Source organism: Fusarium flagelliforme (assembly GCF_020744385.1).
Source record: "Fusarium flagelliforme strain FIESC 12 MPI-CAGE-AA-0113 chromosome Unknown B0J16scaffold_6, whole genome shotgun sequence".
In the NCBI taxonomy this organism is placed as follows: Eukaryota; Fungi; Ascomycota; class Sordariomycetes; order Hypocreales; family Nectriaceae; genus Fusarium; species Fusarium flagelliforme.
In genome coordinates this window covers 2013577-2037301 of record NW_025763508.1, presented here as the reverse complement: position 1 = coordinate 2037301, position 23725 = coordinate 2013577, and the positions used below count along the sequence as shown (strand labels likewise).

The 23725-nt window shown below is 49.1% G+C and overlaps 10 protein-coding genes and 1 non-coding gene across 11 annotated transcripts; 5 read left to right on the top strand and 6 right to left on the bottom strand.

Moving 5' to 3' along the window:
- Positions 1-4: 4 nt before the first annotated feature.
- On the bottom strand, positions 5-1557 carry B0J16DRAFT_347426 (uncharacterized protein). The gene has a single exon (XM_046128569.1). It carries the CDS (start codon positions 1421-1423, stop codon positions 65-67), a length of 1359 nt encoding a protein of 452 aa, XP_045980237.1. The 5' UTR covers positions 1424-1557; the 3' UTR covers positions 5-64.
- A 106-nt stretch (positions 1558-1663) lies between these two features.
- B0J16DRAFT_t252 lies at positions 1664-1761 on the top strand. Its single transcript has one exon. It is a non-coding gene; the product is annotated as a tRNA-Leu (tRNA).
- Positions 1762-2335: 574 nt separating this feature from the next.
- B0J16DRAFT_174651 (uncharacterized protein) lies at positions 2336-3897 on the bottom strand. Its single transcript, XM_046122477.1, has 3 exons — positions 3649-3897; positions 2676-3560; positions 2336-2628 (listed from the first exon to the last, which is right to left on the bottom strand). The coding sequence occupies exons 1-3, from the start codon at positions 3730-3732 to the stop codon at positions 2386-2388; spliced, it is 1212 nt and encodes a 403-aa protein (XP_045980236.1). The 5' UTR covers positions 3733-3897; the 3' UTR covers positions 2336-2385.
- A 1906-nt stretch (positions 3898-5803) lies between these two features.
- B0J16DRAFT_374666 (uncharacterized protein) lies at positions 5804-8310 on the bottom strand (the record flags this gene model as incomplete). The annotated part of the gene is made up of 2 exons (XM_046130619.1): positions 7253-8310; positions 5804-7202 (listed from the first exon to the last, which is right to left on the bottom strand). Exons 1-2 carry the CDS (start codon positions 7828-7830, stop codon positions 5804-5806), a joined length of 1977 nt encoding a protein of 658 aa, XP_045980235.1. The 5' UTR covers positions 7831-8310.
- A 133-nt stretch (positions 8311-8443) lies between these two features.
- B0J16DRAFT_323135 (uncharacterized protein) lies at positions 8444-12884 on the top strand (the record flags this gene model as incomplete). The annotated part of the gene is made up of 5 exons (XM_046125757.1): positions 8444-8549; positions 8602-8838; positions 8886-9014; positions 9069-12260; positions 12310-12884. The coding sequence occupies 5 exons, from the start codon at positions 8444-8446 to the stop codon at positions 12882-12884; spliced, it is 4239 nt and encodes a 1412-aa protein (XP_045980234.1).
- A 354-nt stretch (positions 12885-13238) lies between these two features.
- B0J16DRAFT_271676 (ribosomal protein S5, N-terminal domain-containing protein) lies at positions 13239-14215 on the bottom strand (the record flags this gene model as incomplete). Its single annotated transcript, XM_046123586.1, has 3 exons — positions 13239-13496; positions 13565-13822; positions 13958-14215. The coding sequence occupies 3 exons, from the start codon at positions 14213-14215 to the stop codon at positions 13239-13241; spliced, it is 774 nt and encodes a 257-aa protein (XP_045980233.1).
- A 352-nt stretch (positions 14216-14567) lies between these two features.
- B0J16DRAFT_291106 (Rhodanese-like domain-containing protein) lies at positions 14568-16302 on the bottom strand. Its single transcript, XM_046124272.1, has 2 exons — positions 14971-16302; positions 14568-14915 (listed from the first exon to the last, which is right to left on the bottom strand). Exons 1-2 carry the CDS (start codon positions 15924-15926, stop codon positions 14855-14857), a joined length of 1017 nt encoding a protein of 338 aa, XP_045980232.1. The 5' UTR covers positions 15927-16302; the 3' UTR covers positions 14568-14854.
- Positions 16303-16662: 360 nt separating this feature from the next.
- On the top strand, positions 16663-17036 carry B0J16DRAFT_249338 (anaphase-promoting complex subunit 11; the record flags this gene model as incomplete). Its single annotated transcript, XM_046123088.1, has 3 exons — positions 16663-16804; positions 16873-16904; positions 16974-17036. Coding segments are annotated over 3 exons (237 nt in total), but the record flags the coding sequence as incomplete, so codon positions are not given.
- An 874-nt stretch (positions 17037-17910) lies between these two features.
- Positions 17911-20083, top strand: B0J16DRAFT_364269 (uncharacterized protein). Its single transcript, XM_046129930.1, has 3 exons — positions 17911-19142; positions 19191-19477; positions 19533-20083. Exons 1-3 carry the CDS (start codon positions 18133-18135, stop codon positions 19922-19924), a joined length of 1689 nt encoding a protein of 562 aa, XP_045980230.1. The 5' UTR covers positions 17911-18132; the 3' UTR covers positions 19925-20083.
- A 15-nt stretch (positions 20084-20098) lies between these two features.
- Positions 20099-22209, bottom strand: B0J16DRAFT_174553 (kinase-like domain-containing protein). Its single transcript, XM_046122476.1, has 3 exons — positions 22102-22209; positions 21839-21915; positions 20099-21779 (listed from the first exon to the last, which is right to left on the bottom strand). Exons 1-3 carry the CDS (start codon positions 22102-22104, stop codon positions 20273-20275), a joined length of 1587 nt encoding a protein of 528 aa, XP_045980229.1. The 5' UTR covers positions 22105-22209; the 3' UTR covers positions 20099-20272.
- A 137-nt stretch (positions 22210-22346) lies between these two features.
- B0J16DRAFT_174513 (ubiquitin-conjugating enzyme/RWD-like protein) lies at positions 22347-23715 on the top strand. The gene is made up of 3 exons (XM_046122475.1): positions 22347-22943; positions 22998-23330; positions 23383-23715. Exons 1-3 carry the CDS (start codon positions 22837-22839, stop codon positions 23483-23485), a joined length of 543 nt encoding a protein of 180 aa, XP_045980228.1. The 5' UTR covers positions 22347-22836; the 3' UTR covers positions 23486-23715.
- The last annotated feature ends 10 nt before the right edge of the window (positions 23716-23725 follow it).

The following is a 23725-nucleotide window of genomic DNA, read 5'->3' as shown; positions in this document are numbered from 1 at the left end:
AAATCTGACGTCAATTCATCATTCATGTTATGGTATTGATGCCCTCATTCTTTGACCCGGCACTTTATCGTCCTCGTCCTCTTCCACGACCTCTACCCCTACCACGTCCCCTACCACCACCACGGCCCGTCTTCTTGCCGCCTCTCTGTCCGCCCCTGTTGTCAAATCTTTCAAACAGTCTCTCCTCTCCAAACGCTCCCTCTCCAAATCTCATAAAGTTGACAAGGCCGCGATCCACAATCGCAACCAAGACGTTGCGATGTCCGTGCTTTAATCGCTGATGCATTCGTCCAGGGCCCTGCCAGCTCTCATTGGGTGGATCGTAAGGTGTGGATTCCATGAGAGCCTCAATTTCCTCCAGTGTCGGGACACATGTGTCGCCGGCATCAACTACCGCGATGCGGAAGTTGGGTGTTGGGGGGTTCTTCTTTGAGAATGGGGGACCGCCTGATTTCCATACGTGCCAAAAGACTCGGTATGGGTCTTGTGGAGGATGAACCACGGGAGGTGTAGGTAGTGGCTTGTGGCGGGGAAGGATGGCAAGTTGGTCGTAGATAGGTCTATACGCGCGGTATAGACCTGGCTGAACAAGAGGTCCAGATGGGTTTCGTATTGTCTGTGTTTCTGAGCCGAAGAATGAAAACATCCATTGCCATAGAGTCTTGGACTGGGGTGCTGTCGTAGGTGCTTCATAAGGAGGAGCGCGAAGGACATAAAAGCCTGCGCGCTTCAGGTGTGAGTAGACCTGATATTGAGGTAACGTGAGTCTGCCTCTTTCGCCCTCGTTGCCGATAAGAAGTGAGTATGCTGCCTCAAGACTCAAAGGAAGGCCGGCATCGTAGTCATCAGGCCCCATACCGGCTTTCATTTTACCATCGGCATTAGGAAGAATCTCCTCCAGTTGTCGATTGGGCCACCAGAGATCCATAGTCCCTCTCTCTACCAGGTAGAGAGCCTCCTCGGGCAAAAGCCAAAGTCGTCCTGTGCCCAAACGCTCAACCTTGCCCGGTATCGCTCTTCCAATGTCCTTCTGCCAGGTTCCGCGCTCATGCTCGATCATGACAACTCTGTCACGCAACCAAAGCCCCTCTTGCTCGCCAGCCTGCTCTATCTCAGCCCACCAGTCCGGAAAACACCATCCTCGAACCCAAGCATCTTCGCGATGTATCCTTGTGTAGCCAAGCACATTATCCATGACCTTACGGCTCGCCTCGAGAAGACCATCCTGTGCACGAGTGCCATGTGACTCAAAATCCTTCTCACCCTTTCGAATAGCTTTGCTCGAGACACCATGTTTGTCGAACATGGAAAGAAAAAGCTTGTAGTCGGGCGCGTCCTCGTCGGCATCTTCTGCTGCAGCTCCGTTGGTGCCTGCAACAGGCTGTGCTAAGGCATGGGGGTTATCGTCGTCGTCAAAAGCCATGACTGGAAATGAGAGAGCAAGGACTTTGTATGGTTCAAGTTGGATATAAACCGGCCTGGATTATTGTGTATAGCGGCTGAGAATCCTGGTAAAAACTTTGGGGCGATTGGCGAGCTTTGATGTTGAAAGATAATTTTCTACATCGATGAAGCATTAAGCTTGATATTTCTTACCCCACCATCTGATACAGTGGTACATTATTTTTAATTACAGACGTATCTTCAACAACGAATCATCATCGCTAACTTGGCCGAGTGGTTAAGGCGCTGTGTTTAGGTTCTTATCAGAAACCAAACCCGCAGTGGGAAACCGCGGAGGTTCGAACCCTCCAGTTAGCATATAGCGATTCAATTGATCTTTTTGATTTTCTTTTTGCTGTCTTTCTTTTGTAAATGCCACCCACACGCAGGGGGAATGTCTTTTCCATGTATCTAGTCACGTAGGTACCTGTTGAATTCCACTTGCCTCTTTTAAATCTGGTCACTCTGCAGTCACTTCGGTGGCTGCTATTGAGCTAGAATAAAATTATTCAATGTCTCGTCAATATATTTCATTCATCTCAATACTACATGTTGAACATATCGATCGTGCACTTGCCCACTGCCTGTGCGTGTTCCTTTACCTGAGCCCTCCGGAACGCCATGAACTATGCCCGTTATTACAAGAGTCCCATCCCATCTTCGCCATCTCACATCCCAAAATGCAAACACCCCTGGGTATACTTCAACTACAGGGCAACCTCGAGCCACTTAGTTCCGTCTTCTTCAGGCCTCGTGTTCATAATGACGTGACCGAACCCTATTCCGGAATACCCTCACGCTCAATCCTGATATGGGAGTTTCTCCCGACGCGGCCTCGGTAGCGGTACTTTGACGCTGAGAGCATCTTATCGTCGTCGGATGAGCGTGGCGCAATGGCAAAAGAAAAGTTGCTTGAAAACAATCCCTCAATCCTTCTGCCTATCACTCGATGAACGGCTTCTTCTGTCCTCCCACCATGCAAAGCCCCAATGCGCGTAATGAATCGCGGTCGTTTGCGAGGATAACAGTCGGCGCGGGGAGCATCGGGTTGTTGGGGTCGACGTGGGAGGCATCCTTTGCGGCTTGTTCAATGGCATCCATTTCCTCCTTACAGGCTTGTTGGTCGAGTGGGCAGATAACAATCGGTTGTCGTATCGTGACATCTCGAGCACCACTAAGATTAACCTGGAATTGTTAGCACAAACGAGACACGGAAACTAATTGGGCCGTACCTTGATAACCAAGTAGAATTCTATCTTGTAGAGCGTTGAAGTTGTGGTAAAGGACGTAACCTCGTAAAGAGGAAATTGAGGTTTGCCTCGTTTGACAACACCGTCCGGGTCTCGTAAGTCCTTGGAAGGAAACACCAATCCAACGTTGGTAGCGTATCCGGCCTCTGGCATTTTCGTCTTGACCACTTGTACTTGTCTTGAGATTTTGTTGATCTTCTTTGAAGGCTCGTCACCCTCAGGATTATATGTGATTTCCTCCTCGACTGTCAATGTAATCTTGTCAATCGTCACGCGCTTCGCCTTACTTAGCCAGTCGAGGTTGGGCGATAGTTTGATATATACTGTAATGGGATCGCTAGGCCCGTAGCTCCACCGCGGTAGATTGATGCCGAGGTGTACGATATTGTCGTTGGTAACTAGCTTTGATTCAGGCTTGTTGTACATGCCGAAGGTTGATAGCGTATCGTAGCGTTGTAACGGTATCGGGAAAGTGTATTTGTATTGGTTACTGTGGCCTTGTTGAACCGTTACGACGAGCTCGTAGTATGTTTCGGCGGTTCGACTCGGTAGCTGAAGTGACGCAGGAGGAATTCGTCGATTTGACTCCTCCCCACCACGCCCATAAGGGATGAAGAGGACAAAAGGCAAATCCATGGCAATGATCTTCTCAGCTTCTTTTCCAGACGAGCAGCGAAAGAGAAGCTGCTCTTTGCCGACCAGGTCCGTCGTTTCGCGGCGAGGGGCGCCTAGGTGTCGTTTCGCAAGGCTGTCGGCATCAGGGTGTATCGTTTCTCGACGTTGTAGACATATTCGAACAAGGGAGACGGGCACAGGCATCGAAAAGCCCTGGCCAGGACGAATCTCGACTTTTCCTTCGATGCGCGGCTATAGAAACCCGTAATGTCAGCATAATGGAGTTTGGCGCACTGAAGATGGGTAAAGCGTAAGCAAAGTAGAGTTGAAATTGACATACCAACGTCGCCGAGATGCCAGGATAGCCCACGAGAAAGCTACTGTTCGGAGGGCCCGAGACCCTCACGCTCGCAGGAGCCGCCATGATTGTACTTTTGCTGATGCAGCGTAATGTCTTGGAGGTACTGTCGAGCCGAGCGTCCTGGCTGAGGTACAGTACCTAGAGGTATCGAGTGGGGGAAGATGACGGCGACGAAGTGGGAGCGGCAACGGAGGGAGTGGCTGGCTGAGCCCCGAAGGCGACGAAAGCGTCGGGCTACGCCAGAGCCGGGGTTCGCAGAGCGTTGTGATGCCAAATTAGAACGTAAATATCGAGGAATGGGCGAGGTAGTGGTGTTCATGAATCAAAGCGTTGTTGAGAGTGGTGTAGCGCAGCCCAGGTAGTTTAGGTGCCTGGTTATGATGGGGGAAAGCTTATGGAGACAAGCCCAGGGCAGCCCAGAACTGCGAAGTACGGCGGAGGGTGTTCGTCTTGGGCCCTGTCCCAGGCTCCAACTCCCACTAAAGCACGGTTAAACCGTATTACTCTTAGTAGGTCGTCCTGCAGGAAGGTACACTATTCCCAGCGAACGGATTGTTTTTGGAGCAGTGCGTCGACGTTGCCAAGACAGTGGGGGTAGGTGACAGTGTTTTGGTCAATAATTCGAGGCACAAGTATGGATGGATGCGTTGGAAAGTCAGGATTCAAAGACGTTATGCTGTCGAGAAGGGCGAAAACATTCCCATGATGACGTTCAGGACAAGAGAGGGGTTGTGCTAGACGCAAGATGAGTCTGACCAAGCAGCCGGAAGAAGCAGGTCGGCTAAGTAAAAGTGCTAAGGATTCGTATGTAGCTGAAAGAATGGATTGATGAGGAGCTGGTCCAAAAGAATACAGAAGATGGGGGCTGAGAATAAGATGGGATGGGATGGGATGGAGGCTCACTCTAACGTGGAGTGCAGAGTGGAGTCTAGGTACTGTATGCAGGTAATGGAAGGGAAGGGAAGGGAACCTGGAATAGACCTAGGAAACTGGAGCTGAAGCTGTGGAGAGTTGCAGTGCTCATTTAGATAGGTACCTAGGTAAGTAGGTAGACACCTAGACAGCCTCACTAAAGCACAGGCAAAACAAAATAAGTTAATGGATTACATGACAAGAGACATTCGAGGTCCCATTCCATGACAACAATACCATTGACGCCCATCTTTAATTAAGCCCTAACATTTTTCTCAGCATAATCACTAGCCAACTAGGGTCAGGGTCCTGTCAGCATCCAAATGCGCTTCTACCAAATCAGAAGATTTTTGAATCCTTTCTCACGTGTCGCAAGGCAGCCTTGAGAGCCTTAAGGCTGACTGCATTTGATAGTGCAAGGGCCAAGAAATATCGGTGTTGGGAAGTAGATGCGCATGTAAATATTTCCATATATGTATCAAATATTAGTAGTGTTTCTCTCATAAGAATTCACTACCTAGATACCTATTTCTTGGTATGATTGATAAGGTTAATCGTGGCTAATCCAATATCGGCTGCTATTCCCCTTGGGTTGACCTGCACTGCACAGTGGTTGCTGTGGCACCACATATGCTGTCATTGAATGTCATTGGATCTTCATATCCATGTGATCGTTCATTACCTTGGGTGTAACCAACAAGCCCTGTTGTCGCTATGGACGTCTTGCAAAACTTCATCTGCATTTTACCGAGATTTGTAACATACTAAGCTATCTCACAAGTCACAACTTTCTGGGTTTTTCTTGCCAAATATTGATTTAAATATGACAATGTTTCAGAGAAGCTACTCCCATTCCTGCCAAGCATTGACTTTCTTTTAATATCGTTGCGTCGGGTGGCTACCGGGAATTAAACCCAGTTATCCCCGCTGTTGTAGATCCAGATCGTCGGGCAGGAAGGTAGCCACTGTGGCTTGACACTCCCGTCCCTGCCTCCTGCCTTACAACTCCATAATCTAGGACTTCTATTTCAATTTCATGTTGTTTCATTGAACCTGCTTGAAACATCCAATGCCAATCAAGATGCAAAAACTCACAACATGATATCTCCTTGAACTGTCAAGTCGATCAGTTCTCATCTTGTTTACCTAGGTATATCAACGACTATCCAAGAAAAAGAAGAAGAGAAAGAAATAAAGAATCCCAATGCAATCTTCCTTATGGTCAACACTTCTGTCTTTTCTTTCGAGTTCCTGAATTTGCAGTCGGGGAAACTGCTTCAACCTTTCTTTTACTTTTTGGAGCCTTCATGACAACCAATTTCCCCGGTTTGTTGCTGACTTTCATAGTCATTTGCCTTGTCCTCACTCCGTCTTCAATGGTCAATAAGCTGGTACTCGAGTCTTCCCTGGAATCCGCGTCGAGAAGCTTAAAATCTCTCCCTTTGTGTTCGAAAATGACGGTCGGGCGATCTAGATGTTCAACTTCTTCCGGACGTTTAGCACCTTTGGCCGGCAAGTGCAACTCCCACCGTCGTTGGCCTGGCATGCGATCTGCCCCAAGAATGTCTCGTCGGTCTTCACCAAACCAGAAACCCGATTTTCCTGGAGCTCCTGCAAAGTAACACACTTGGAATGGAATCATACCCGATAGACGTGATTCAACGCCGCCTTTGCTCCGTTTCGCCATCGCTTCCTCCGAGACGTCTTCGCCATTCTTCAGGGCCTTTTCGTACCATTCAGACAACGGCTCGCTCTCATCATCTGTATATTGGACCAGTACCATTACTGGTGCGATGCCACCCAGCTGTCGACGTTCATTGGGGAAAACTGGATCATCCCCTACAAGCGATTCCCCGTTGTGTCGGCAGACATCAATGCGCATCTCATAAACCCTAGCGACTGCAGATGAACTGTCGGCGGTAGAGATAGAAATATGCGTCTGGGCTGGGTACGTCTTTTTATCAATACCAAGATACTGCAGATCGGTGCCGTGTAGAGAGGGATGAGTGGCTCCGCTGTCAAGCAACATCTTGAAACACACACGGGGAGCTCCTGTCTCGTCGTCTTCATCATCCTCGACAAAACATCTGTCTGTCTCGTCCCGACCAAACTCCCTGAGCTTTGTTGGATACAGCAAAACTTTTCCATTCTTCTTATGTCCGGGTTTGTGCAAGCTTCGAGTCTCGCGACTGTGAAACCCCATTACCCGCTGGAAGCCCATGGATATATTCCAAGAAAAAGGCCTGTGTTCTGTTAATGGCCCACTTTCAGCAGAAGGCTGTGCCCAAGTGGCTGCCATGAGCTGCTCGGTCTGATTGCTTCCTCTCGGAGCGAGAGGAGGTTCATACCAGAGCCATCCTTCACCATACTGACTATAATACCGGTCGAGTCTCTCTTCTCTATCGTGCGTGAAGGATTCATACGAGGGGCAGGAATCTGCCAAATGACCCGCATAGAGAAGCGTCCACTTGTCCCAACACCTGATTTGTTCAGTCCTATAAGCGTTTATTGCAGCACGAATGTTTGTATCGCCAGTTGGGCACTCATTTCGCTCAAGTGATGCTGTGAGTAGATTGATCCGCTTCTGGATACGCTGACGCTTGGTAGATTCAAGTTCATCACTGAGAAATCAGCTTATGTCACTGTCATCACATCAACTGAGTTAACTTACACAGGTATCAAGTTCTCATCAGACTCTTCCATCTGTTCAAATTCCTGTCTAGCCTTGTCGCGCTCCTTTTCAAGGCCTGACAGATCTGCCCTCGGCTGTGTTCTACGAGTGTTCGCGATGATAGCTTCCCACTGGAGTACTGATCGTTCTGCTATTTCCATACGGCTCAAGTTCTCTCCAAGTGATGCACCGATGATCAATGGTGGTTCCCAGTCAGGCGGGACTGGTCGCTGGACTCTGGCCGAGGGCGCATGTGCACCAGAGGACGTCTGGGAAACCACTCCGGACGAGCTGGATGTAGATGCTTGTTGTTCATCTGGTCGATGAACTTTGTTATCCGTCGAAGCGTTCCCATATGACAGTTCTGCTGTACAAGTCGATTCTTGAAAAGATTCCTCTTCATTTCTTGCTCGAATCCTCTGGCTTCGTCTTACTCCGAGGTTGATTTCTATGTTGGCTGGATCACGCCCTGGACGCCATCCGGGCTCGAGGGTACGAGTGACATTTCCTGTGGTGTCTCGCTGCGGATTCTGGTTCTCGGGATCCTTTTTGGTGCTTGTCTTGCGTCCACCTGCCATACTTGCGATGAGCCTGCGCTGTCTGCAGATGAGTGCCAAATGAGCAGATAACAGTTGATTCTCTGTTTAATCTATTCGAACTTTTACCCCAAAACTAAGTCGTGAGCCAACGACCTTCTTTCTTCCCTTCTTTGTCCCCTTGGTTGGTAGGCAAGGCCACCACGTTTAGATGTGGCGTTTTGTTGGTGAACAAAGAAACATCGGATTGGCAGCCCATCCCTTCATTGAGATCCCGAACGCGATTGTATCCTGGTTTCTTTCACCTTCTCATAAGTGTATTTTTGGTGCATTCCAACGAGAGCTCTGTGCTCAAGGTGGAACGGGCTCGCCGACCTCTTTGTCGCCAATGAGGTCCTAGAATACGCCCATGCTCTATACCGGTACCTGAATGAACCTCTTTGTCCATTCTGGACAGCAAGATGGCCCCTTTGAGTCTATACAAACTTAGGTATCCAAACTTTTAACTTGATTCATCATTCCGTCCCTTCTATTCATTCTTCTTTTTCTTTAACTTCTACGAACATTGTCCCATCTATTCCTAATCTTTTCCACATGCGCACTTATACTCTCTGCTAATACACAGAGCTCACTTGACACCCACAAAGATTACATGATGACCGAGTCTGATCCAGGTCGCAGCGCCTCTCCTGATGTTGCGCCAGCCGCTTTTGAAGGGACACGGCTTGGCTACCGTTCTGACAGAGTTCGGAAGCACTTAGGTGAGCTAATACACTCAGTGAGCCATTGAAATAATATGCTTATCCCTTCAAGAAACCATTCTCATGTCTTTCCGCTTCGGGTTCGAGAGTCTCCCATCCGAAGCTCAACAAGCCTATACAAACTTCCAGCAAAACAACGATTTCCCAGCGTTCGGCTCTGCCCTCCGACAGTTGCTTTTAGATGAAAATCTGGAAGACTTCATCAGAGAATCGCCTGCTTTCTTGCATGCTGCAACCAAGCTGTTTGACAGCAGATATCCCCTTTTGGGCCTTAAAGCACGTCTTAACGGTATGATCACTCTTTTCTGTGCAGGCTATATACTGATGGTACTCAAGATTTGACGGGTCGTAGAGGGAAAAGCTCTTCAAAAGCCCAGTCTCGCCGCTCACCCGGGTCACGACGCGGCTCAAAGAGGGAGGCTCGGCGTAACACAGAATCAAGACATAGTGGTGATGATTCAAGTGGTGCGTTTTCTTGATATATGCCATGATCAAGCGAGATACTGATACCTATAGTAGCCCCTGCATCTGCCAGAGTAACAAGAACCCTTACGTTGGACTCGCGAACTCGCCAAAAGAAAAGCCAGAAAGGCCAATCAGTAAAACATATTCGATTCGAGGCAGGCCTTCCCTCTGGTGTGACCAAAATTCCCATTATAAATATTGAGCCGGCTGGGGCCACAAGCAATATAGGTGATCAGCCTACGCCTGCCAATACGCCGGTGATACCGGGTTTTGTGATGAGTACTCGGACCAGCCCCAAAGAACAAGAGACACCTAAATCCAAGAATGAAGAACTGCGAAAGAGACTGACCGAGCTCAACTCTCAGCTGAATAAGCTGACCGAGGCTCGTGGGGGATATTCTCTCGACTTCAACCTTTACCCTTACAAAGGATGGAAGGTTGAACAACCCAGGGTTCTCCTCCATCGAGCCAGGAACTTCCTCGCCGATGAAGATATCGACAGGACCTTGAATTGGAGTCAGAAGTTTGCGGAGCTGACCGAGTATCTCTCATACCTCACTCATAACTACCGAGGCGAGGCATGGGGCGCTGATCTACGTGAGGTCATTGAGATGCTTCACGCACATTCGGTATTCCAGAAGTATCATTATGGAAATCCCAAGTTGAACCTCAAATTTGATACCGCGTGGCCAAAGGGCAGTAAAAGACTACCGCCTCTTCCGGGCACAGAACACTCCATCGAGAAGTCGGACAAAGTGAAGGAAGACAACTTGGGTGAAAGGAAGCTGCTCCTCAACAAGATCCGTCCAGCGATTGATGTTCACTACAAAGTACCTTCAAAAGTACTTTCCAAGTACATCGAATGTTACACCTCAGAGGCCCGTGACTTCTGGGGATTTACACCTGCCTCTGCACATCCTCGTCTAGGACTGATGAGCATTGAGAACGACACCTACGAAGAATGTCTATCCTCGAATATATCGACCACATGCAAGAATATTGAAGCAGCTGAAGCCAAGTTTAAGGCAGAGTCTGATAAGAAACATTTCAGTCCAAACGCACTTAGAGCATTTGCCACGCTCCGAGGCACTCGGCGGGCAGCTGTTCAGCAATCCTTAAGCCACCTGAACAATGCTGAGAACCTTGCCGTCTGCAATGTCTTCCGTACCCTCATACTGCCCAAACCCAAGATTCCTGAGAAGCCAGACGCGGGCATTGTCATTCCTACCATGCAAGTTACCGAGGTCCCTGAAAAAGAGTCTCGAGATCCTTTCGGCTTCACCCTTGCGCATAAATGGTATACAAGGGCAGACCGCCACTGGGGAGATTGGGAATACAAGCACGCTGTCAAAGAATGTCATGGTCACAGGCTGTGGGAAAATCGCAAAGAGCCTATCATGGATCTTCCTAAGAACTTTAAGGGGCCTTACGCTCACGACTGTTTGGATCATGAAATGAAAAAGATCCGGTTGCTCTTAAAGAGGTGCGAAGCCCTGTACGACCGGATACTATTGGAGAAAGAACGAACGCCACGGAAGTTCATGACAAATGTTTCCCAAAGCCTGCTTGACGGATTGGAAGGAAAGAATTGGGAAATGACCGACTTGAAGTTCTATAAGGACGACCTCGTACCTGACTCTCGAGATCTGATACATGTTAGGCCTAAAGAGGAAGACTTCTTGCGATTACTGGGTGAACATTCGACCAACAAGAAGATGGTGACCTACAAAACCAAAGATGTCAAAAGCGGTTCTCGTTTCGACATTTTTGAGCAAAGAGTCAAGAAAATGTTCTACGGGGAGGGCACAACAATCGTTCACTGTTATACCTTTGAGGAATTCATGCAAGAGCTCAATCGGGATTGTGACGGTCCAGTGAAACGCTGGAGGTTCTCTGAAAACGAGACTTGGGAAAACGCTCTCAACCTCCAGAATGAGACAGGGCTAATCACAATATACGGAACCGAGGGAGGTGGATATATACTTTATCGTGCTGAGGCCAACCTTCACCCCGAGCAGCTCATAAGGTGGCTCGATGTAGACAAAGACCTTGATGCATTTGTGCAAGGCGTGGACCTTGCCAATATCAGGGAAGGCGAAGAGAATGCCGAAGTCGGTCACGAAAGGGACGAGATCGACACAATCTCAACAAAGATCAGTGTTCAAGAGTCAGAGGACCTTGGAGATTATATGTTCGGACTCCCCAAAATCGAAAACCTCCGTAGTTGGGAAGAGCTTGCGGAGGATGCTTCCGATGTTGAGAGCAGCAAGTTGCAGCAAGATATGCGAAAGACAAAAGACTTTTACCGATGCCTTTGCTTTCGGCTTGGAAAGACCATTCACGACCTCCAAGCAAAGCAGGAGACAATCAGACGTCAGCTCACTCCCAGGCAGCAAGAGCTGAACCGCGACTTTGTCGACTTGGTTACCAGAGTGTGGGATTCTGATGCTAGAGAGCGACCAGACAAGAAGGACAAGAACCCAAAGAAAGGCGGCCTCAAGCGTGTTACACCCTCGTATCAAGATATCATCAGGATGATGAAGCCTGAGATTTACGACCCGACTTGGGAGATGCGTCCTGTCACCGAAGGGTTTCCAGGAGACACCTTGATCCGTGAAACAATCAGGAAGGGAATTATTCGCGAGGCATATGAGAACAAAAGTATGATTTTCCCAAGCCGCATTGATCGGTACACCAACCAAGACGGCTTCACGGTTGAATTACCACGTCGACATGAGCCAGTGTGGTCTTTTGCACACCCTGAACGAAAAACCAAGGCGCCACGATACTGGGACATGAACCGTTGGCCATTACATCTGCAGAGTGAAACGACGGCTGAGAGAATCAGGTCTGGAGCTTTCTCTGGGGGTGTTTCAAGAAAGCCAGCAGCTCCTTCACCTATCGCCACACCTCCATTGTCACCCACTCGACCCATTAAATGGGAGACAAGTAGGGAAACGACGAGGTTGAGACGGCAGGGGGAGGAATATACTGCTGAAGATATTGCCGAAGGCACTGCAGCACCTTTAATTCCGACTGAAGACATGGCAACATCTCCAGGTCCAGTCGAAGACACAGGCACATCCGAGCAACATGATCAAATCATCCCAGGACTTGGGGAAGATTTTGTTGTGACTTTCGCAGACTTGGCAAACTCCCGTCGTACTTTCACGCCCGGTCCGCCACGCTACTTCCTCGGTGACACTCCTCTGCAGAAGAAGTATATCGAGGACTATATCAAGAGAGGTAAGTCCCAGGTTACGGGACATTGATGCCCTTTGCTAACGTATGCTAGGAATTGTGCCAACAGAGCAGCCGCCAACCTGGCGTCACCGTCTTGGGGCTCTCATGGGTCGTAGACAAGTGGAAGATGACCCAACAGCTCTGCCGGAGGTTCACCCCCGTGACGTCCCTAAGAGCAGACCTCGACTTGAGTCTTCCGAATATTTGGACTACGAGAGCTCTGCAGAGATGCTTGACGTTATGGACAACGACGATATCGACGTTGAGATGGAGGAATTGGTAACACGGCGGCCTTATGATGAAGAGCTCCCCTCGCCAATGATGCTATCATTGCCCCATTCTTCCTCTGTCGAGCATGCGCCCCCAGTCGAGGATGACTTTGCAACAGAACCAATTCCTGAGGTCCCTGAGGAATTTGGCATCGCATATGGACAAGCTGACCTTTCCTTGACTGAACAAGGTGAGCAACTAGTCCAAATGTCACTGTCACAGCGATCACGATCCCGCCACCTTATGTCTGACCGGCTCAATTTAACGATAGAAGAACCAGAGTCTCCAACAACTGTTGAATACACAGACGAAGAGACGTCAGCATCGGTGCGCAAAGCTCTGAGCGAGTCGGACTAATGGATTGGGGTTGTAAGATTCACTACTTTACTGCGTATTATATACTAGATATCGGCGTTCTTTGTATTAGTTCGAGGGGCATTTGTGTCAAGCTTTGAGTTGCTTTGCAATTGATTGTTTTCACCATAGCTTTTATCACATGCAGACAGATAACAAGGAACCATTATTTTAAATCGTTAAAACGCAACGTGAAAGATGAAATTTCTTTTTCATTTCAAACCGTTAAGCCATCATTCACCATAGCCTAACGATCTGAAGTGTCCTAACCGGCCAACCTATGCAATGAAACACAATGGATTCGTGACTCCGCGGCACCAGTTTCCAGCTCCCATCAGGTCATAAAACATTCCCAGTCTAGTATCGCTTACCCTCGCGGAGAGTATCGGCGAACTCGTCCAGGGGACTTCGGATGAGCTTGGTCTCCTTCCAGAGGTTGGGGGTGAGGAAACCGTAGGTGTTGGAGACGGCAACGAAGGTAGCCTTAAGGGTGTTCTCGAGGGTCTTGGTGGAACCGGCGGAAGAGGTGTAAGCATCCTCGACACCAGCAAGCTGGAGGAATCGCTTGACAGCGGGAGAGGCAACGAGGCCAGTACCACGGGGAGCGGGGATGAGCTATATATGTTGTCAGTTTTCTTCAATTCTTTCATATCGGGTCGCATCTTTGATCGGATTATACGTACACGGACGGTGACGGAACCACACTTGCCGGACTCCTTGCAGGGCAGGGAGTGAGGCTGACCAAGGTTGGTACCCCAGTAACCTCTTCGGACGGGGATGACGCTGAGCTTAGCGATGATGATAGCGGCGCGGATAGCGGTAGCAACCTCCTTGGAGGTCTTGATACCGAGACCGACGTGGCCCTCGGAGTCACCAATGATGACAATGGCCTTGAATCGGGTTCGCTGACCGGCACGGGTCTGCTTCTGGACGGGCTTGATCTGCAAGTTGAGAAAAACACATGTTAGCAAAGCCGTTTCTTCTCGTCCGCGATTCCTTTCCCGTCGCATCGTTCGGATTCGTCCTCCTCTTTGAGGCTATTCGCAAAATCGTCATGGGGCTCTGTTGTTCCGTACCTTCATGACCTCATCCTTGAGCTTAGGCAGGAAGTTGTCGACGATCTGATACTCCTTGATGGGCAGAGAGTGCAGGTAGATCTCCTCCATGCTGTTGATCTTGCCGGCCTTGACGAGACGACCGAGCTTGGTGACGGGCTGCCACTCCTTCTCCTCGTTCTTGCCGCGACCACGGCCACGACCACGACCACGTCCTCGGCCGCGATCACCGCCTCGGGATCCGAAACCACCGCCACGAGAAGTTCCTCGGTCAGCCATTGTGTCTGATTGTGTTGATTGCGCTGGGGTGGGAAGGAAAAGTTAGGTGCTGCGCAAGAGCAAAGTGCTGGTGTTGGCGTTCAATGCTGGTAACTTTTTCGCCAGCGGGGTCTAGCACACAATTTGGAATGTGCACTTAGCGAGCCCTAATTCATTAGGTGCCTGACAGATTAGGCCAGAATCTGAAAGTCCAGCAAGGTAAAATAGTGGGGGTGGATTTTCACCTTGATCTCACCGAGAATGACAGGGGTCTTTATCTCGGTCAGTCGAACCACCCCGCCCGTCATGACTGATCGGCAAACTTGGAACCCTGGTCCGTCCAGTAGATGGATATATCACTGAAATCATGTTGCACAAACCCACGTTAAAAGTTCCATCAACCAATCGTTTCGTGTATATAAACTATACTCAGAAACTATGCAGAGAGGCGGGATACAGAGTGACAACCAGAAACCATTTTTCACTTCCATTGCAGAAACCATAAGTCATTGCACAGCAGACTGACTTCAACCAGAGGGGAATGGGGTATGCATGTTCTTCGTACACGCCTGGCAACTCCAGGCCATCATTAATGGGGGTATCGCAGCTCAACTACCACGTACTCCGACTCCTTGTAGACATTTGAACCACCAGCCTTCATTACTCCTTCGCTGTCTTGATGATCAGGTTTTCTGAAGGTTGCACTCGCTGAGCCCACTCACTATCATATTTGTCAGCGCAATTCACATCATGAACTTTCCGAGTGAGGTACTTACGTCCAACTACCGTCGTAGACTTTCCTAGACTCAGGCGATCCTACGCCAGCCTCCTCCAGAGCAGTCTCGATCACGCAAGCGGTCACGCCAGTACCACAACTTGAGACAATAGGATGTTCTGAATCGACGCCCTTCTCAGCAAATAGCTTCTTGAGTTCGTCCTTGGGGAGGAAAGCCTTGGTTTTAGGGTCCAGCACTGAACTAAAAGGGATGTTGATAGACCCGGGCATGTGACCAGAGGAGAGACCCTCGCGAGGCTCAGGAGCTTCACCAGTGAAACGGTTGTTAGGTCGGGCATCAATAACTTGAACACCCTCAGCGCCCTCCTTGTTGTGGTCCTGAGCAATCTCCTTCATCTGCTCGAAGCTTGCAACGCGGTTCTCATCCATGGCTGGAATCTGATAAGGCCGGCACTCGACAGTATAGATCTCTCCTGACTCTGTCGGTAGACCCTGTTCCACCCAGAGCTTGAAGTTGTTTAGCACATGGACCTTGTGGTGACCGAAAACCTTTAATGTCCAGCCCACGCGGGGAGCGCTGAAGATGCCAAGCTCCTTGCTGTCGTATACCACGACAGTATCCTCCTTTCGAATTCCAAGGCCGCTCATGGCAGCGGCGAAAGTCTTAGCATTGGGAAGCATATGAGGGTAGGGACTGCGCTTGTCAATGTGCTTGTCGAGGTCGAAGAATCGAGCCTTGGGGATTCTCTGTTCGCGAAACGTCTCGATTCCGGATCGCCCGTCGTTGGGAAGAAACCATGATGCGCAGAGAGGAATGACTCGAGGATCGGTACTAATCGATGACGGAGGGTTCTTCTTGAGGGCTTCGTGAAGCTCTTGCGGCGAAACAAGGTATGATGAGAGGTTTCGGCGGGTGAGGAGGGTAGGTCGGAAAACCTTAGAGCTCCATTGAGGAATGCCTGCTCTTGTCGAGCGGCTGAATGCGACGGACGCCATTATGGATATGACGTGTGTCGAGTTGTGAGGAGGAAGATGGTGTTGCGGAGGCTCAGTTTACCTGACGTAGGGCAAGTTCAGGAAGTGGATGATAAGAGTCAGAGTCAGAGTCAGCCGGGTGGACTTTACTAGCGAGCCAGACGTCCAGAACAAAAAGAAAAGACAGTTAGCAAAAGGCTTAACTGTCCGTTTACGTCCGCATCAGTCAGTGGGAACAGAAACCCAAAGAAAGTGTAAAGTTGAAGTGAGGTAAAGTTGATGACGAGAGGTTAACGACCAATCGAGTCAACTTTGATACCTTTAGCTAGTGCGGTTAAAGATGCAGCGCAGCAGGCGCGGACGAGGTTGGCGATTGTAGTCCATGATTGGAGCTTGGACCACCTCCATCAGTCATTTCGATGGTGGGTTATGACGGCGGACGGGTTGGCGGCGGGGGGGTTCTACAGCGGGTTACAGTTTGTTCAGTGGGTGGTTTTCAGGCAGATGAGGTCACTGAAGCCTTGGTCGAAGGCGCCCACCCACCATCACAGCCCTGGAGAATGGAATCCACTCTGGCTGCCCGTTTCACCTCAGCTCATGTGCCTCCCCGCGACTGCGTTAGTGCTTCAAACCTTGACCTTTCCTCACTCTCCAGGCTGCACGGGCATTTTGCTTCGGCGCTCGACCTTTTTTTTCTTCTATATTCTAGAAACTCAATTTTGGCCTTTGTCCTTCACAGATATTGAGCCAAAACATCATGAAAGTCACCATCAAGAAGTGGAATTCAGTGGCCACATGGCGCTGGGACTTGCCAGAAGACGATGTTTGTGGTATCTGCCAGGTCCACTTTGACGGGACGTGTCCGACTTGTAAATACCCAGGCGACGACTGCAGCTTGTGTAAGTAAACATCAGCCCATGTTGGGGAAACCAAACGAACTCTAGGAATTGACTGACGCAATTTTCAGTATCGGGGAAATGCGGTCACAACTTTCACATGGTTCGAGCTCAACCCTATCTCTTTTGTTATCGTATATATCGCTGACTGGGGTTGTGTTGTGTTATTCAGCACTGTATCATGGAATGGATCAAGCAAGATTCATCAAGGGGGCAATGCCCAATGTGTCGTCAACGTATGACCCCCAAAACCAAAAGAACCCCCGGTGCTTGTAGCCATCAAGCTGACACGATACACAGGTTTTGAGTGGAATGAGCAAGTGAATGAAACGGTCTCGCAGGTCGAGTAAAAGATCTCTGTCGGTAACGTTATGCAAGGTGTCAGGCGTTTTCCAGGGCGTTCAAAGAAGTCGGTTTCAGACATACCCATTAGGAAGATGTGCAAATCATTTTAAGCCTCCTACTGGCTTGTGTACCCATCCTCTGTGACTCGTGCTCTTACGTGCCATCTAGTATTGTTGATGAGCCATGTATGTATGCATGCACAACTCAGCGGGCAGTGCCCGTAAGGCAGAACTCAGCCTCACTGGATTGAGCTGACTGCATCAGTCAAGTTTTGAGCCTCAACCTGATTTTATTCCCAGAGCATTTTCCTAATTAACGAAATCTGAATAGGCAATAAGTCTGAGATATTAACGATTTCGTTTCTCGTCTCATGCTCAAGTTATGTATGCTTAGATTAGTGGTTTTGTCAAGTTCTGTAGAGAATGTTCAGTCACGATTGGTCAATTACCTTTCCTCTACGAGTCGCTTGAGTCATGTGCCCAGTCTCTCATCTTGTGTTTGAAAAGGATGATCTGCCAAGCATGCAGCATACGGAACTTGTGTTCAACCCTGGTTAAGTCAGAGTTGAAATGGTCTCGTAAAATGCAACTCTTGGGACCGCTGAGTTGCACTTTCGGGGGCGGTCGACCGCCTTATATCGGATCCAGCTCAGCTGTCTGGTTCGCAACCAAAAAGGCAACGCGCAGGTGCGCAGAGCAGGAACAGGCCTCCGGCATAAAATGTAAGCCTGGCCCCCATGGCTCTCACTTTTGCCTTCACTCCAATTCCCGGCTTCTTTGTGCAATATCTTATTCACATCTATTATTTCTTGAACCTAGTTTCAACTATACTCGAGACACTTCGTGCTCTTTATAAGTAGCCACAGTCAGTCATTGTGCAGAACAAATAGCAATAAAGAAGACATTCCCAGCTGAGGCAACCAACCAATAGTAAAGCTGCGCCACAGATCAACTTCGGCGACTTCCTTATACCAACACAACGTTGCAATGTTTTATCCTTCGCCTGCACCCGACATTGACATTAACAACCAACTCCAACCTCAAGGCGCTCCTTACAACAAGCCGGTGGCCAATTTTGCCTGGGCTGTGCCTGGAGGTCTCAGCGCCATCAACACCAACCTCAACACCCTTCCACAGGATGGATACACTTCAGAATCTCCATTGGTCATGAGTGCCTTGTCCAACGGGTATCACAGTGCAGACTTGGCGCTTCTCAGTCGACCTAACTTCAACACACAAAACAACTTCTCGGCGGCGACTGAGTGGCAATGGCCGACTACGCAATTTGGTACATCTTCACAATCACTCGTCCCACCGGGTAACTCTCAGAACAGGGAGGTTGTCAGTAACAAGTTGCGAACCTTGGTTCGAATGTTACTCGGTACCAGATTCGTGCTGCGGACCGTTCGCCAAAAGAACCGGCGCCATAGTGCTTCAGACTGCCATCCATGGTCTACTAGTTGTAGGAAATTTCCTGGTCCTGGTCCAAGCCAGAGTTCATCTGGTTCAGGCGACGCAGTCTTTAGCAATCTATCGAATGAGTACCAGTCCCACACATTCAATTTCCCAGACTACACCACCAATACATGGCCGGATAATACTCTGGGCATATGGGGTACTGGCGAGAATTCGCAATTTCCATCACAAGAATACGCACCTGGGAAGATAACCGAACTATCTGATGAAGAGGTGATCTCTGGCATGGAGCGGGAGCTTCCGGGTCTGCTGGATGGACCAACTACAGCTGGAAATGTTGCAAACCGAACCCAGCGAAAAGTAGCCACTTTGAACCAGTCGAAGAAACGTCCTATTGATTGTGTGAATGTCGAGGAATCTTCGGACGACGATACTGATGATGGCTCAAGGAGTACAAAAAGGTCCAAAAAGGCTTCGACATCACAACGTTTTGCATGCCCCTTCTACAAGCACAACCCAGCACAATATGAAAACTCAAGAAGCTGCGTTGGTCCTGGGTGGAAGACAGTCCACAGAGTCAAGTAAAACACCTTTTCCGAAGTATATGAAAACCGACTAACATCAATCAGGGAACATATCTTTCGAAGTCACAAGCTTCCCGAACATCAATGCCCTCGTTGTTTCGAGACGTTCAAATCAGCTGGCGCTCTCTCTAAGCATTCGAGGGCAGCTGTTCTCTGCCAGATCCAGAACCGCGCTACTCAGGAAGAGGGCATCGACGCCGGCCAGGAAAGGCAACTAAAAATCAGGGCAAGGAAAACCAATGCTGGGCCACATCAGAAAAAGGTCGAGGAAGACAGATGGAACGAAATGTACCAAATCGTCTTTCCAAATGAGGAACAACCATCCTCACCATGTAAGTACTGAAATTTTGAACCACTGACACCGGAACCATGCTAATAGTCAACCAGACTACAACCGCGTCCACACCAGCGCCCTTTCAAGGATCGATGACTTTGAGAGAAATATCATGGATGATTTCGGTCAACGTGTGTCAGCTAGGCTAGGATGTCTAGGCATGCAACAGTCTCTTTTGACTAACATCCTCACAATCACTCGAAGTGCACTACAAGAGAGTGTACAGTCTTGTCGAAAAGGCGATGCAGATCTCGACAGTCAACTTTCTCAGTTGACCGCTTCACAAACTCCAATACCCCAATCAAATTTGGGCATGGGATCACAGCTACCAGGAGTTGAGAATACTTTTTTTGGTGGAGGGTTTGATGACCAGTTAGTGGCACAGATACTATCTGATTCTAGTCTTGGATTCAGCTCTTCTGGTTCCTGGAATACTTTATCGTAATGCCGATAGGGAGGCGATACCAATTTGCTTTTGGGTGAGAATTATTTATCGTTATGCAGGTCATGTCAGGCAAGTCGCTAGATGGATGAAGCCGGCGTTTGGGTTTGAGATTATTCTACTCAATATCACTCAAAGCTTCCAATGCACCAATAGAGCAAGAAGTTTAATATCCTATCGTGTGGGTATATCTACGACTGACTAATCTGCTGGCATGTACACAACAACGACAACATCAATACCATTACGTATATAATCATTTCCCATGCATATCCTTCATAATCCAAAAGCCAAAGCGCCACGGCGCTTCAAGGGCCTCACCTTTACTTGACAAGGCAGTCCCTCTCCTCTCTAAGACTCTGGGACGTAGACTCCGTCCTTGCACAAAACAACCACCTTTTTGAAGAACCGTCGCCATTCGAGAGGATCTCCCTTGACCTTGACGAACCGAATATCAAGAAGCTCAGTGCCATCGTGCAAAGGCTGTCGGTCGATCTGGATCTCGCCATGGAGATTCTGTTGGCGGCCATCCAGAGCCTTGACTTTCATATGGGCAACTGGGTTACCATAAGGGTTTGGCAAAACAGGGGCTGATGGAATGTTGAGGTGATGAAGTGCATCGCTGAGCATTTGGATAATGTGTGCTGGTGGAACAGCAGAGAAGAAGCGAGTAAGAGATTCTGGTGGGCAGATATCGCGGAACCGACGGGCTTGTTGTGTCAAAGTCATCGAGGGACCGGGGGTTTGCGAGAATTGAGACATTGTGGGCTCATCAGCGAGTGTATCAATCATAGCTCGACGAGAATGTGGTAGTGACGATGCCGGTGAAGCGACGGATTTTAGTGGTGGACGTTCCCAATCCCATTCCTTGTCGGCAATGGGTGTCTCGGGTTGGGTAGAGGAAAACTTTCCAGCATTTAGACCGGTATCGAGGTCCATGTGGTCACTGGAAGAAGGCTGCGATGTTGGCTGGTGAGTAAAATCGATGCGGAGATTCTCCAGCATTTGCGTCGCCAAGTTAATGGGATCTGTGACTCGGCCGTCCGCACTGAGAAGGGCATTATGTCTCGTGTACCAAGGATGCTGGCGTACTTGAGTGAAGTTGAATCGTTTTGAAGAGTCGATGCTCATCATTCCTCGGAGTAACGATAGGGCTTCAACGGGTATCCTGCTCCAGAGAGCATCGGTGCTGCGGCCAGATGTGCGCACATATTCTTGGAACTCCCAGCTGCCCGGCGAGGGCTCATCCCAAGGTGTATTGCCGATGAGTAGGACGAACAGGATTACACCACAAGACCATACGTCAACAAGGTCTGGGGAGTACTTGGCAGCGTCTGGTGCCTTCTTGTCCGCCGCACGCCCACAAGCAAGAATCTCAGGGGCAATATAGGGGGGACTGCCGCATAGTGTTGAACTTTGTTTTCGTTGACCCTTGTACTCAAACATGGTAGCCATGCCAAAGTCAGCAAGTTTCAGGGATCCGTCTGAGGAGAGTAGAATATTCTCTGGCTTGAGATCACGATGTGCCACACCCTTGGAGTGCATGAAGCTCACGCCGCCGATGAGTTGGACAAAGTAGACTTGAGCGATATCTTCTCGCACGCCAACATCAGCCTCAATCTTGTCAAACAGGTCACCACCCTCTGCGTACTCCATGGCAATCCATCGCCATATATCGTCTTCTCCTGAAGCAAACCACTCGATGATGTTGGGGTGCTGGCCGATATGTGAGTGAAGAGACACCTCCATGGCGAGCTGTTTAGTGGATATGCGGCCATGCTTGACAGCGTAACCCTTGTGAATCAGTTTGACAGCAAATATTGGCGTTGGTGCATCGAGTGGGATGGCTTTTTTGATGCTGTAAGTGAAGTCAGTCCGAGCTCAACCGTAGATCTGGTGGAACATGGGGTAACTAACGAGGCATATGCTCCTCGACCCACGGTCTTGGAAACAATCCGGAAGGGAAGATCGTTGGGTAAAGGATCTAATTGCGACTATCCATGGATGTCAATGTTAGTTAATGAGGTTTCTCATTAGATTATATATGTCATATGTAGCATGCAGAGTACAGTACGTGAATTACTGATTCACGCTCTGTCCTCATGACTTGGTAGAAACTGCCGCAGTAGAAGAACATGACATATGATTCATCAAAACCAAGTAATGATAGCCAGACGTACCATGATGAAACTCCGATGTATACTACCTAGACAGATAGCGGTGCTGTTGGTCCCTATTCACAATACTGTATCTATCCAATGGATTGGATTAGGGTATGTTAATGATAGAGACCCAGGATGAACGCGTTATTTCGAGTCGCGTATCCGTTCACCGCGTAAAGTGCTTTTTGTTGCTGTGAGACCCTAAGTCCCCTAAACCCAGCGGCACTTGGCGCCCTGTGCAGCCTCTCACAGCGTGTCGTCCCCTACGGTTTCAGCGATGATCCCCTCTGTATGCTTCTATTGGCTGTGAGTCTCTCTTTGCCTGGATTCAATGGATGATAGACCATTGCTTGGACCCTAGTCGCGCCGGTTGCTGCGGTAAACAATTGGAGCCTGGACTGGATCTAGAGAAATCATTCATCTTCATACAATTCTGTCGCAATCCAAAACAATCAATCAAGCAGTCAAGTCTTGTCTTGCACTTAAAGCCATTTCAGTCCAAGACCCTTCTTTCCGCTCCAGTTCATATTTCGATCTTCACCGCCATACGCTACCGCCAGCCAGTCTTTGTTTCCCCAATCGCCCCTGCATCCGTCCAACTTCACCTCTTTCCAGTTGCGGAATTGTTGTCTGCACCTGTACATAAACAATTTCCTACTCTCCTCCCTAATCATACGACCGCATCTCTCTTCTGGTTCTCTTGGTGGCCAACATCTGTTCATACTCGAGTAAGATCAGCATCAGCATCTCACAATGGAATACAACATGGAAGACAGCCAGAACTCTGCTCCCGGCAGTGTCCAAGCCGCCAAGCTCAATTCTGGTTCCAAGGGTCCTGATTCCCAGAGCACCACCAAGAGGTGAATACTTGACCCGAGACATGGAGGGTCACTTGACATACTAACTTGACCCAGACTTCAGACTGAGTTGATGCAACTCATGACATCGCCCGCTCCTGGTGTTTCTGCCTTCCCCTCAGCAGACGGCAACCTCCTGTCATGGACTGCCACCATCGAGGGTCCTGAAGATACCCCTTACTCTGGCTTGACTTTCAAGCTCAGCTTCGCTTTCCCTTCCAACTACCCCTACGCCGCACCTACAGTGCTCTTCAAGACACCCATCTACCACCCCAACGTCGACTTCTCCGGCCGTATTTGCTTGGACATTCTCAAGGACAAGTGGACCGCCGCTTACAACATCCAGACTGTTCTGCTGAGTCTGCAGAGCTTGCTGGGTGAGCCCAACAAGTACGTATAAACGTCAGACCATCTGATATAACAAATCACTAACGTCTTATAGTGCCTCTCCCCTGAACGGTGAAGCTGCCGAACTATGGGATAAGGATACCGAGGAGTTCCAGAAGAAGGTGCTGGCACGTCACGTTGATGTCGAAGACGAGTAAATAGTTCTTACTGGGGTTTCGGTGCTTTGATACTTGAGTAACGGGATAGGAGTACCAGGTGTTGGAATTTGGTTGAATGACTTGTTAGGATTACAGGATTGCATGACATTTCTACAGCTGGACAAACAGCAATGGGAGGGGGTATTGATAGGGTCAGAAATAAATAGACCATTGTCGATAGCAGACCCTCTAATCGACAGTTCATAACATCCAGTTTTCATCACGTCGGAACGTAAATGA

Coding starts and splice junctions, on each gene's coding strand:
- B0J16DRAFT_347426 (XM_046128569.1), bottom strand. CDS start 1,423: ATGGCTTTTGACGACGACGATAACCCCCATGCCTTAGCACAGCCTGTT.
- B0J16DRAFT_174651 (XM_046122477.1), bottom strand. CDS start 3,732: ATGGCGGCTCCTGCGAGCGTGAGGGTCTCGGGCCCTCCGAACAGTAGC. Junction 3,561..3,648: donor CTGGCATCTCGGCGACGTTG/GTATGTCAATTT, acceptor GGGTTTCTATAG/CCGCGCATCGAAGGAAAAGT. Junction 2,629..2,675: donor AATTCTACTTGGTTATCAAG/GTACGGCCCAAT, acceptor TAACAATTCCAG/GTTAATCTTAGTGGTGCTCG.
- B0J16DRAFT_291106 (XM_046124272.1), bottom strand. CDS start 15,926: ATGGCGTCCGTCGCATTCAGCCGCTCGACAAGAGCAGGCATTCCTCAA. Junction 14,916..14,970: donor GTCTACGACGGTAGTTGGAC/GTAAGTACCTCA, acceptor CAAATATGATAG/TGAGTGGGCTCAGCGAGTGC.
- B0J16DRAFT_364269 (XM_046129930.1), top strand. CDS start 18,133: ATGTTTTATCCTTCGCCTGCACCCGACATTGACATTAACAACCAACTC. Junction 19,143..19,190: donor AAGACAGTCCACAGAGTCAA/GTAAAACACCTT, acceptor AACATCAATCAG/GGAACATATCTTTCGAAGTC. Junction 19,478..19,532: donor GGAACAACCATCCTCACCAT/GTAAGTACTGAA, acceptor ATAGTCAACCAG/ACTACAACCGCGTCCACACC.
- B0J16DRAFT_174553 (XM_046122476.1), bottom strand. Junction 21,780..21,838: donor GGTCGAGGAGCATATGCCTC/GTTAGTTACCCC, acceptor CTTCACTTACAG/CATCAAAAAAGCCATCCCAC.
- B0J16DRAFT_174513 (XM_046122475.1), top strand. CDS start 22,837: ATGGAATACAACATGGAAGACAGCCAGAACTCTGCTCCCGGCAGTGTC. Junction 22,944..22,997: donor TCCCAGAGCACCACCAAGAG/GTGAATACTTGA, acceptor AACTTGACCCAG/ACTTCAGACTGAGTTGATGC. Junction 23,331..23,382: donor TTGCTGGGTGAGCCCAACAA/GTACGTATAAAC, acceptor AACGTCTTATAG/TGCCTCTCCCCTGAACGGTG.